Source organism: Rhea pennata, chromosome 2, assembly GCF_028389875.1.
Source record: "Rhea pennata isolate bPtePen1 chromosome 2, bPtePen1.pri, whole genome shotgun sequence".
Lineage (NCBI taxonomy): Eukaryota > Metazoa > Chordata > Aves > Rheiformes > Rheidae > Rhea > Rhea pennata.
Genome location: NC_084664.1, coordinates 43,860,677 through 43,873,881, shown reverse-complemented (window position 1 = coordinate 43,873,881; position 13,205 = coordinate 43,860,677). Strand labels below are relative to the sequence as shown.

The 13,205-nt window shown below is 34.6% G+C and overlaps 1 protein-coding gene across 6 annotated transcripts in view; it reads left to right on the top strand.

The window, feature by feature from the left end:
• The window catches only part of SLC4A7 (solute carrier family 4 member 7), a 103,127-nt gene that overhangs the window by 85,090 nt on the left and 4,832 nt on the right, over positions 1 to 13,205 (top strand). For 5 of the 6 annotated variants that reach the window (XM_062569343.1, XM_062569344.1, XM_062569346.1 and 2 more), the window contains 10 exons: positions 629 to 734; positions 2,623 to 2,784; positions 3,754 to 3,867; positions 4,335 to 4,496; positions 4,757 to 5,008; positions 7,238 to 7,306; positions 7,753 to 7,926; positions 8,253 to 8,384; positions 8,964 to 9,064; positions 10,913 to 11,020. In XM_062569343.1, coding sequence (XP_062425327.1) covers positions 629 to 734; positions 2,623 to 2,784; positions 3,754 to 3,867; positions 4,335 to 4,496; positions 4,757 to 5,008; positions 7,238 to 7,306; positions 7,753 to 7,926; positions 8,253 to 8,384; positions 8,964 to 9,064; positions 10,913 to 11,020 — 1,380 coding nt within the window. Of the gene's footprint in view, positions 1 to 628; positions 735 to 2,622; positions 2,785 to 3,753; positions 3,868 to 4,334; positions 4,497 to 4,756; positions 5,009 to 7,237; positions 7,307 to 7,752; positions 7,927 to 8,252; positions 8,385 to 8,963; positions 9,065 to 9,294; positions 9,347 to 10,912; positions 11,021 to 13,205 lie in introns of all 6 variants that reach the window. The other variant, XM_062569345.1, reaches the window with a different exon arrangement.

The following is a 13,205-nucleotide window of genomic DNA, read 5'->3' as shown; positions in this document are numbered from 1 at the left end:
GAAAATCTATCGTTTAAAACAGTTTAAATTACTGTTTTCTGATGAAGTTTTCTATAATATTCTAAATAACAGTGTCTTTTAAAACTTTTTATAGGAGATTTTCTGCTTTTTGTTAATATTTCTGTAGATTTTGATGGCACTCAAAAGCTGACTGAGTAGGGAAACTGAAATTGACTACGTCAAGCCAATTAAAGAGCAAAGAGACAAGGGAGAAGCATCCTTCTCAAATTTCAGACATACTACTTGAATTTGTTATAATGTTCTTCCTTACTTTTTTCCAATTTAATGATGCTATGCATTTAAATAAAAATTGGTATGTCTTAATCTAAGTTCCTTGCACACTTTCCTCTCAATTTTCTTTAATCCGCTTTTATCCCATATTATGTTCAGTAATTCTTTCTAGTGATTTCTTTTTCTTTTTTATTTTTTTTCTAAAATCCTATTTCCTTTCATATAAGGAAGGGCTATTTACTCTTTTTATTTCATGGAATGTTGCATTAAACTTTTAAAGTTTTAAAAAAAATTACTTCACATCAGCACATTCTTTTATGTGCTTAAATGCGAACTTGTTCAAGAATGGACTTCACTCCTTATGAAGTTCTGAATTTACTTTTTTTTTTTTTTCCAGATGCATGTGTTCTCAGCCTCAGAATCCTAGCAATCAAACTTTACTGATGTGGGAGAGTATGAATAAGTCTGTGGGAACTATAGCATGGAGTAACCTTACAGTTTCTGTAAGTATCTAAAAGCTTTAAAAAATGCGTTAACACACCCCCCCCCAAAAAAAAAAAAAAAAAAATACAGCTCCCAAACTTGTACAATACCAGTCTTGTCTTTTTAATTATTATTAAGTTCTTTCTCAATTTGAACATCAGCTGATTTCTTTGAAACTCTATTTTGAACACTTCTGTTTCTCCCACAATGTGTTAAGCTGGAAGAATTGCAATCATTGGACATTCAATGAGTGAGTCCGTGTCAGTGAACACTAATATCATAAATAGCTGTTTGAGATAACCGCTGTAATCCTGGCAGATGGAACAGTGGTCTTTGAACTGCAGATGAATATATTGAGCTGAATAAATGGGGGATTGCTTCCTTCAATTTGCTGAAAAGAAAGGGTAAAATATTTTTAAGAAGATGCAGAGATGGAATCTAAAGTTAGAAGTGTGGTTGCAGACATGTTTCATGTTAGATATTAGTATAAAATTACAAGAGAAGGAGAGAAACTGCCTATATAAAATTGATTGGAAGAAAAAAATGGGTTGGAAAACTGAAGATTAAAAGAAAGAGAGTGTTATTCAAAGAATAGACCCTAAAATGTTACTTTCTGTACTGGAAATTTCACAAAAAAAAGCCTGATTTTTGTGGGTAAATGGAAAGGAGGAATGCTATCACATGGAAGTAGCACTGAAGACCTTCAGAAAGAAACATTTTTTTTGCTGATTGGTTGTTCCATGGATGGAATTCAGTTGCCTAAATGCAGACATTTACAGGCCTTTGAATGCCCTGGCATGTCCCATCTGATTTGCACCTGCATCTTGAAGGATTTGGATCTACTGTAGATTGTATTGCATCTGCCAGCTTCACATGGATTTTTTTGATATCTTAGGATATTTAAAATGGCAATAAGATATCTGTGTATGGGCTCCTCTTGCGTCAGAGACTCTAGCTATCTGTAGTCATGGAAAGCCAGAAGTATTTTTACACAGCAATTTACACAGTAAAATTTTACATTTTATAGTTCTCTCTCTCCCTCTCTTTCTCTCTCTCTTTAGCTCCTTTAGTGTTTATGTCCCACTGATGTTTCCTAGTCTACCACACTCACTCAGGAGGACAGTTTCTCATGAACTTTTTCTCACTTGCGTATAACATCTATATAACTTTTCATTCTCTTAGAGAGATAGAGGTGGTCCAAGATTTGGTGGTGTTTAGAATCAAAGTTGATTGTTTAATGGGAGATTTTTTTTCATACGGTAAATTTTTGATTAATTAGTCTGTTTAAAGACCGAGGCTGTGGATATACTCTTTCTAATTCTTTGATTTATTGGCTTGTTCTTCCTTTGTACTCTTAAGTGTCTGCTTTAATTCTTTGCTTTGCACTTCATTGAGCTGGGTTTTTTTTTTTCATTCAGATTTGATATTTAGAATGTTTTACTACTTCTCTAGCAATTAATTTCTTACCATTCTGTTGGGTTAATCTTACCTTGTAAGAATCTGTTTCTTCATCATCTGTATCAACACAAAGCAAAACCAAGAATAAAGAGGTGAGAGAAACTGGGGAGATCTTGTTTTTATCTTCATCATCTTGAGAGTTAATGTTGGATGGTGTAATTTTCCTGGACTTAGTCTTTGACTTTATTTACAACATTCAGAGTTGTTATGCTTTGAGAAATAAGACAAATCAGGTGAATATAAGCAAGTTGCTCCCTGTTGGGGCACCTGCTAACATTTTGGGGTCCTGAACTATCAGTGGTGGCTATTGTGATTCTTTTGGAACCAACAGCACACAGATCTTTGGCACTTAAATATTTTTCAGATGTGTTTTATACTGAAACATTACAAGCTAGGTTGCTTGAATCTATTTCAAAGACTAGAAGTTTAATGAGGTTTTTCTCCTTGCAGGAATGTTTGGAATTTCATGGTGTGTTTCATGGATCAGCTTGTGGTCATCATGGACCATATATTCCAGATGTTCTCTTCTGGTCTGTCATATTGTTCTTTACAACATTTTTCCTCTCCTCTTTTCTTAAGCAATTCAAGACCAAACGCTATTTCCCAACTAAGGTAATTCTGACTAGAGGTAATTGTTCTTTTGAGATAAACTTTTTTGTGTACATGGAATTTTTTTATTGTCTCTCAAAATTTTGTATTATGAGTATGACCACATTTCTTTTTAAGACATGAAAAGAAATTTAAAACAAAAAATTAGTGAATGACTGTGAAAAATCAGGCATTAGAGTAATGAAATTGGCTGCTGAAAATTCAGTGCTTACCATCTTCTTTCCTATAGTTCTAATGAGATGTTCCAAATATTGAGACACCTCAGCATATCTATTTTTCTATATGGGATATTGCCAAGTATAATCTGGAATGACTGTATTCCCACAGTGTTCCTCACCTACTAGTACAGAATGCTGACTGCTTTCTCCAGACTGGTAATGTCTGATTGGTTCTGCACTGTTTCTCAAGGAATTACTTTTCCTTATAAGGGCTCATAAAATGATGGTCCTTGAATTGATTTACACTATTTCTGCTAGCCAAAATAAAGTGGAAAATCATCTCTGAACGTAAAGCTATACCCACAACATGTTCGTAATATTTCTTAGAGTCACCTTCCATAATCTGAATCTGTTGCACAGTATACCCCTCATATCAATTAAACATCAAACGAATGGAAAATGGTAGCACTGAATTAAGCTACAAGAGAGCAGCTGTGATGGCGCAGCCTCCCAGTATAGCTAAGACGACCAAATAAATGAAGATGAAGGAATTAATTTGAAGTAATTTGCTTCTCGTAGAGATCACTTTGAATGAGACTATTAGGTGAACAGTAGTTCAAAATACTCTGCAAGTCTAAGCTTTGCTAGCAGGTAGTTTAAATTTTTAAAAATAAAGTGAGAAAACATAATGTTCAGTGGTCTAGTGTATAATGTAAATAGACTTAAATACTGTTTATAGTGGAGAAAACTTCTTTCACTATATGTAAATTATAATGATGAAAAACAAGTATTAACAAAGGTCTTTTCTTTATAGGTACGTTCTACCATCAGTGACTTTGCAGTATTTCTGACCATAGTAATCATGGTTTTGATTGACTATCTTGTAGGAGTACCGTCTCCGAAGCTTCATGTTCCAGAGAAGTTTGAAGTAAGAAATAAAGACTTTAAAAAAAATTAAAATTTTAAATACTTGAAATTTCATAGACAATAGAATAGTGGAGTTGCATAGAAACAAAAATACTTTTTTTTTTTTGACTTACAATGTAGATACTGAAGTAACTTCCCTATTCATTTTGAGTGCACATCTCATCTGACAGAAGATTGCTTTATATTCTAATATGACTGAAAAGGAGGTATTTCTTTGTGGGGTTGTGCAAAATCAAGGAATGGCATGGACTGTTAATCTTTTCCCCATGAACATCACATTCACATCAAACAGCTAATCAGTCTTTTGGGCAAAGCCATTTTTAAGAACACTTAATTAAGAGATTCTCAAAGGAAAAGTTTTGGTAATCTGAACTGGGTGGATCTGTTCATTGTACCTAACATCTGTAGCAATAAAATCTCCCTTTTATTTTTGTGAATTCATTCTTATTTTTGATGTTTGTTTTTCAGCCTACTCGAAAAGACCGAGGGTGGTTCATAGATCCTCTTGGAGGCAATCCTTGGTGGACGCTCTTGATAGCTGCTGTTCCTGCTTTACTCTGTACCATTCTCATTTTCATGGATCAACAAATAACAGCTGTTATTATAAACAGAAAAGAGCATAAGCTGAAGGTAATTCTGTTCATTTTATAAAAAGCTCTAAACTAATCTTGAGTAAGTCAATTTTAAGTTAGATTAATTCTGTAAGTCTGTGAAACATTACAAATGGCCACTAAATAGATACCCTTATTTACTAATAAATAACAGATGTTATTTTGTGGACACTCTCAAAATCTCCAGCTTTTGTAATCGTGATATTTACCTACTAAGTGATACATATTTCATTGTGTAAAAGTTCATAAAGAGAGTTGCTTCTTTGCTTAATTTTACAGAAAGGCTGTGGTTATCATCTTGATCTGCTTATGGTTGGTGTTATGTTGGGCATATGTTCCATCATGGGCTTACCGTGGTTTGTTGCTGCAACTGTCCTGTCTATAAGTCATGTTAACAGCCTGAAAGTAGAGTCCGAATGCTCTGCCCCAGGAGAGCAACCAAAATTTTTGGGAATCCGTGAGCAGAGAGTGACAGGATTGATGATTTTTGTCCTGATGGGGCTGTCAGTGTTCATGACCTCTGTGTTAAAGGTAAAAGAGTTTTTGCAAAAATATTTATGCTTGCTTTGCGCTTTTTATTTTGATATTATGTTTTAGTATTTCATAATGTTAGCCAACTCTAATACGTTAAGTAAAATACTCACAGACTCATTCTCAAATTGCCTTTTTATCAGCAAATGTTAATTGAAAAGAAATGATGGAAGCAATATTAAATCTGAATAAGCTAGGTATGTAGTGAATAGTGAAGAAAGCAATCTTTATCCATTTTACTTGATTTTTCTTGTTAGCAATTTTTAGTTTCCCAAGTTCATATTAGCTTATATAGTTGTAGTAGTTTTAGTGTGGGTGCATATACTGAGAGAGAACAGGACTGTGGTAAAGCTATGAAGTTATGCAAATGGAAGTAATATATAGTAGTAAAATAAAAACAAAAAATAGTTAAAGTGAGCATCAGAAATGATGTTATTCACTTCTAATTCTTGTATCTACTAGCTCTGTAAACTCACTTTGAGATTTAAAGTTCAGGCTTATCTTGCACAACGTTACACGTAACAGAGATTCTGCAAGTCAAATTAGGGCCTCTGCTTATGCTTTGTAAATGTATATCCATAATGCCTTTCAGAAGATTTTACTGAAATAAAATCCACCAGTTTAGTTGGTTTTTTGCTCAGATTTGAGTAAAATCAATCTCACTTCTGCTTTGCTCTGCAAACTCCATATAGTTAAAATGGGAAATGGAAAATACTGTCTCTTCATTGCCAAAATAGCAGATACAACTTAGAATACATAATTACTAGTACCTTTAAAGAATTTTGTAATAGGGCTTTTAAGATAAGTCACAAGTCCTTTTACAAAAAGGTAGCTTCTAATGGACATTAGAGTTTAGGCAATAGGAAGGAATAGCTCTATGAAACAACTACCTTTAAATTAGTAATTAAACCTACCTATTTTAAGTTCTTAGTAGTTGGACATTTATGTATGTTAAAGGATGTAAAGGTCTGAACAATAAGGCAATAGAAGTTATAAATATTTAGGCTGGATGATCTCTCTCAGAAAAGCTATCAGGAGCTAAGCAGTGTAATGGACCCGATCAGAAGCAAACCCGGGAATGCATAGTTATTGTTGCTTAAAATGAAAGGTGAAGGAAAGGTTCTGAAGTCTAATGCTTCTTTCACATTTTAACAGTTGATTCCTGGAAGCTATTACATTCATTTCTTAGGGAACCAATAGTAATGGTATTATTGTGTATTCTTTCTTTATGAAATATTTTCCTTTTTCAATGTGAATAGCTAACATTGTTCAAAAGAAGGAAGAAAGATGAAGAAAATCTTGCATCTCTAGGGTGCTGTGGTTTTGTTCCATGTATGGATATGTGCTGATATAATGCAGTAAAGTTGATGCTAATGAAAAGCTAAATGTGTCAAATTATATAGCTCGTAGTGAAGACGTTGGCTTTATATATTTTATTTATCTTGTGTAAATATATACATACACACGTTTTTATATGTGTGTGTGTATGCGTATGTACACATGCGCACACACACATAATAGTGAATGCCTAAGGCATTAATTTTATTCCAGGTTAGTTAAGTTGCAGTGAAAGCCTTTGTTCAGGCTTGATTACAGCAGTTTTTCTTAAGATTTCCAATTATATCTTGTCCTTTATATATTTAGAACTTGAATTCAGGAGCAAAGTCAGCTTTGCATGCAAAGGCTTGATGCAAGTATCACTGAAATCAATGGACAACCTCATTATCTTAGTAAAATTTAAATTGATGTTCTTACTGGAGCAAAATTTAGCCTTGAATAATTGGCAGAATTTCATAGCTCAGTAGATGTGGTTTCTTTTTGTTTCATTTGCTCTGGAAATGCCAGATACACTGATCAAAAGTAATCTTTATATTGTAGTTTCATGAAGTTGATAATCCAGTTTCTAGGAGATAGCCACATAAACTAGCACATTTAGCATTAATAGAAATCTTGGTTGCAATCTAGAAAACCTAGTGAATGGGCAGTCAAGACTGAATTACATTTTAATCATGATGATAGCTTAATAGGTCACGGGGAGGGATGTAGGTCCTACCCCAGCTCCCTATGTTTTTGCTGTTCAGTGCTGCATTTATTCTCTAGATAAAGGGCCTCAGCTTTTACTGATATCAGTTAAAATAAAGCTACAACAAAAATATTTTAGTTCATTCGCTTTACATATTATATATTGTATTGATTCTAGAAGTGATTGTGTGGTTTTTTCCTCCACAGTTTATTCCAATGCCAGTTTTGTATGGTGTCTTTCTTTACATGGGAGTATCTTCATTAAAAGGCATTCAGGTAAAATTATTTTTATTGAACAGTTTGCTTTTGCATAACACTAAGAGAAAGGGAAACTTTTGATTCACATTCAACACATTATTTTACATGAGCTTGTAATTTAGCTCATACTGTCAGAGTAGGATGTAAAATCATTTCTTAGTGTCATATTCAGATGTTTGTTCTTACCATACTGTGCTTTCAGTTCTTAGTTCTTTTGTGTTTATTATTACAGTAGTTTAGCTGAGCAGCAAATCTCTGAAGTATTCTCAAACGTTGAAGAAGTGATGTTAGAATTACAGCCACTTAACACTGCTTCCTTCCTGCGCCTCCCTACATTTTCAATGTCCTTCATTAGAGTTTTAGTTGGGATTAATATCTGCTGCTGGTATCTCCCCAAAATGTTTTTCTTGCCTTCAAGGGGAGGAGAGATCATTAACTGAAGGGTGATTTTGTTTTTCACGCAGTTTTTTGACCGTATAAAGCTGTTTGGAATGCCTGCCAAACATCAACCTGACCTGATATATCTACGTTATGTGCCACTGTGGAAGGTCCATATCTTTACAGTTATTCAGCTCACTTGTCTAGTTTTGTTGTGGGTGATTAAAGCCTCTGCAGCTGCTGTTGTTTTCCCTATGATGGTAAGTTATGCATTTTTGAAGAGCATATGCATCATCTGAGATCTTTTCAGAACATATTTGCTACCTTAGGAAAGGGATTGAGAAAGAAAGGAAAACTTCTGCAATAAGCTGTTCACTTTTGAAACACAAAGGCTTTTCGTTCCCTGAAAGTAAGCAATTTGATTGTGAATAGCTACAGAAACTGAAAATGATTTAACTGTGTAGTAAGATAAAACTAGTACTACAGGAAAGGTCTTTAGTTAAAGATACTGAATAAATTGAAAATGTGTGTGCATGTTTATTCATTTAAATAGTTTAACATAAATTCCGTTTATGGTTCCCTTAAGGTTCTAGCATTAGTGTTCATTCGCAAGCTCATGGATTTGTGTTTCACCAAAAGAGAGCTTAGCTGGCTTGATGATCTTATGCCAGAAAGTAAAAAGAAAAAAGAAGATGACAAGAAGAAAAAGGAAAAAGCAGTAAGTGTTTTGCTTTGCTTTGTTTTTTTTTTTTCCCACAAAAAAGGTCAAACTAAGTATATTGTAAATACTACAAAATACTCAACAGCATGAAATTAAAAGAATTTTAAGTGGCACAAGAATATGACTTTATACTGAAATGTAATAAACACTTTGAAATTCTTTACTGATGAGATTTACTGCTCTAGAGTAACCATTACTGGCATTCAAGAGGAGGAAAATACGCTGTTTTAGTGATACTATTTTAAGTTATGACTCTTATTTGTGATTAAAATTAGCAGGCAAAGTGGAAAGTCAAACTTTTTTCACACTTTTTAAGTTTATTTTTGAGTTTTTAATTAGTTTAGAAGGCATATATGGGTAGGAGAGAAAAGAATGAAGTAGAGCAGAGATCTTGACTCTGCTCAGACTAATGATAAAACTGTTTACTATGTAAAGACCCTTTTGTTGTTGCAGTGCATACAAACACAGTTAAAGTCAACTGCTAGCTGACTCTTAATAGAGCTTGTATAAATTTTATGGAAAAGCTGATTTCTGGGGCATGATTAATTTTATAAACTTTGTATTTGGGATTTTCAGGAAGCAGAAAGAATGCTTCAGACAGGGGACAGCGAAAGTGTACACCTTCGATATGAAGAAGCCAATGTCTTGGATTTTCCTGTAAAAACTCTAAAATACAGGTATAATAACATGTTGGTCTTTTAAGAGGAGTTTCTGTACGACATGCCATAATTTGCTTTATATTAAATGGGTCATGTATGAGTTGAATTAACTTTCATCCAAGCTTGTAACTCAGCTATGATTAGAAAGAGTTGACGATATCTCTCATTGTACTGTGCTAGCATTTGTATGTGGTGGTGTTTTCTAAAACTGCATCTTAATTATAAATTTACATGACCATCTTGAACAGATCAGATGACTCAATTTCGACCAGCTGTACTCAAGGTGAAGAAGCTGCTTTGGTCAGTTTTCATGGAATACTTGTGTGTTACTGTGCATGAAGTGCTGGATTTTAAACATTGGTTGAATAGCATCAGTTGAGCCATGTTTTTACCAGCCACTTGGATTTTTAAAATCAACTCTGAGAGTGCAATTCTTTGGCTTATCTAAGTCAGAGCAACTAAAGTCCGTAATTTCCATGTAATCTAAACCAATTTTGTTAACAGATGACTTTTTTTACTTGAACTTACTTTCTGAAAGTGAGGACAGGGTTATCATTTCTCTTGCAGAGAAACCTTTTTACCCTGATTTCTCTGCTTTGCTGTACTAGTTCAGCAGCAGCTAAGGAAGTGCTGGAATTACCATGACAGAATATTTCTCCAAGGCTAGAGGGTATTTTGTCTCTGTATGTGTTTTCCTACTAAAGAAGTATTAAGCTTAGTTTTTAGGTATTCTGGTGTTCAGTATGCCCTGGGAGATGTGACAGATGAATAGCTTGTCACCTTTTTTTGTGCCTCTAATAGTAAGTTTTCCTAGGTAAAAGAATGACTTTTGTATAGATCAAGAGGAGTATTAGATCTGCTTTGATCTGAGTTGGGAATAAGCAGACTTCACGGTTAGATTTTTCTAGCTGAGTTCTGTCATCTACTATAAGAGCAAGTTTAACCCTGCTTTAGAGTGACTAATTGTTCTCCCAGTAGAACTATGATTTCATCAACTATATTTATACATGTGTATTTACCATATATTATACTGTCTTGCATTTTGTGGGATTCCTTATAAAAATGGCTTTGAAACATTTCTGTTATTTATAACACAAATGGTTCCCCAAAACAGAAAGTGGCAGAGAACTGGGCTACACTGTCTAATAGTTCTTACGCAGTGATTGCACAATGGAGAGGGGATTTAGTAAGCCTAAGTGTGGAGCAGGACAGAAAGCCTGTCTACCATGAGCGCATTAAGGCTGGTCTACGTACAGAGATACGGAGGGCAAAGTGGGTAATACTTTCTGAAAGCTTACAATCTGTGAGGATAAGCTTGCTTCTGCAGGGCTCTGTGAGGAGGAGGGGCTCAAAATTTGCTGGCAAGGCTCTATAGAAAAACCTTGAAATATATCTAGAAATAGAGATTTCTGTATTTTTATTACCCGTTAATCTTAATTCAGTTACCAGTTTCAAAATTTTTATTAACTATCTGTTCTTTTCCCCTTGATTATTTTCTGGAAACAGCTTAATGTAATTGTGATTTATGAAAACCTTAGCAGAATAATACGATTCATTTTGTAACTCTGGAACACTCAAAATAATTTTAAGTTGCAGGATAATTTGGAAATGAGATACTCAAATCTCGTTCATTCAGTGTCTTTATGATAACCTACGTGAAAAACTGTTCTAAGATGCTATGTTATGAAGACAGTGCTAGTGAGTTAAGTGTTAAAATTTTTGTTTAAGTATCTTTAAGAGGTGAATTCAACTTGTGGCTGCGTAAATGTTAAAAGAAGGCACAACTGATGTAAACAATGAGTGATAAAAAATATAATGCTATTGCAAAGTATTGAATACTAACCAGAAAGTATGTTTGTTCTTCAGCGTTGATCCTTCAGTTGTAAACATATCAGACGAAATGGCCAAAACTGCACAGTGGAAGGCTCTTGCCATGAGTACTGAGAATGCCAAAGTAACCAGAGCTAACCTGAGGTAGCTATAATTACTCACACATCTTCTAACGACAGTTTTGTGTTTAGCAAATGATAGTTGTGCTCTTTTTTCTTGAAATATATCTCAGTGATCGTACATAGTTGGTAAACTTGTATTGATATTTTACTTTCAAGGATCTTGTATTTAAACTTCATTTTTCTTTATCATGAAGTTTTAAACATCATCTGCAGGGAATTCTTATTATTTAAAGTTATTATTTATTTGCTTAATACAGTTGCATGCCACTGATAGGTTTAGTGTTTCTAAAAGCTTTACTAAAATGTTTATAAGCATGGGAACTGTTTGATCCTGAATATTAGAAATGCCAATGGGATTTTCACTGCTGCTTTGTTTTCCTAAGGATCTGCCCCTCCCCCCAACACCAGCTGATTTCTAAACCTTCAAAATTAAACCTGACTCGAATATTATCTTTCCTGGAAATGAAAAACACTTTCATGAAGTGTTGGACAAGTTAAGAGCCCTTGGAGCTATAAACTTTTCCTGCAGCTGGCCATTATCTATGATAGCTGTCAGCCTTTTTCTCAGAAATTCTTAATTCAGTGAATCATCGTGTTATTCTGTCCTAGCTTCTTAGCTGTCTAGCTGAATCTATCAAAGGGAGCAAAACAAATCCTGAACATTCATATGTGAAGTCCCCAGCTTCCTGAAGATTTGTATTTTGCAGGGACCTCTGTCTGTGGACTGCTGCAATAGTCCAACTAGTGATTACTTACTAGTGTTTTCAGGGGGAAAAGGGGGAGAATTGACCTGGTTGTCCAGGAAAATGAAGCTTAGCGATCCTCCTGTTTGTACCTGAATCATCGTCTTTTTAGTTGGTCCCTTTCAGTTAAGTCTGTTAGAGGAGGACATTTTTTAGAGAGACTTAAGTTGTCCAGCTTTGCGTAAATTTAAACCTCAGTGGAAGAGAACTGGGAGTGAGGGAGTTGCATCTGAAATTGTCCAAGCTTTTAGGTATTATTTAGCTGGCTTCATGGAAGCAGTGTTGGTGACTGGCTGCTTAGCACTTGTATACCACCTGTTTATTCAGCATGTGCATATCTCCAAACTAGGCATGGAAATGTGTTTTATTTTGTCCAGATAGTAGGTAAACAAGAGTGAAGTAGGGGACGTGAAGAGGACTTCAAGTACTGTCATAGGAAGAGCTGAAAAGAGTAATTCATATAGGCACAGTGAAACACTTCAGTGAACCTTCAGATTGTACTATCTTGAACTTTTTAAAAAATAAATAAATAACCCCCCCCCCCCCACACACACACACAGCCTTGAGTACCATGTGAACTTGTCTCTCAGGAGGCTTGATAACAGCTTGTGTGCATTTGTGTATTTTAATTGCTTATTCTCATTCATATTTGTTTGAGAAGCCTGTTACAGAGTTTCTGGAGGCTTTTTGTACAATATCTGATAGTTACTGTGTGTATATGGCTTGAAGAAATACAGACCTATGACGTCCTTCCTAGGTGAAGTCAAATTTTTAGATTTAATTTTCAGACATTTAGAAGTTTGTGCAACTTCATCTTGCGCTTTCATGTTTTTTGAGTAGATTAAGTTAGTGTAGAATTATATGCAGCACAAATGAACTGGTCAGAAGTCTAATGTGTCATGTTTTTTGTGATCCACTGGTGAGACTTAAAGATGTCACCAGTTCTCAATCACAAGCATTCCCCAGTAGAATTTTTCATCTCGGTTCTGTTAAGGTTTTTCTGTGTAACAATCTTCACTTGTTAGTGTGGGTATGAGTTTGATGCTGCAGGAAGATTCTGTAGTCACTGCTATCTTCAGATTCATAGATTTCAAATAGGATGTTGTTTGAAGCAAACAATGTTTTCTGGAATTTCAGACACTATATCACATGAGTTGGCATTACTCCTTAACAGTCTTAACCACTTCTGTATTTTGTTCTTTGTTGTTTTTTCCCATCTTACCTAGACAACTTTTTGTTTCCCCCTCTTCCATTTGTCACATTTTGCAAGTATGCCTGGTCTCTGTAGACAGTCTACAACACATCTTTTACAGAATGCCAGGATATTTTTTACATGGATTCCTAATACATTTTTTCTTTTAAGAAAAGCTCCACAGACATGTCTTCTAAAATGCCTGCCAAGAAATCTTACCTCTTAAGACATTCCAATTTCTCTTCTACTTTTCTGTAGCTACCTTGGGATAT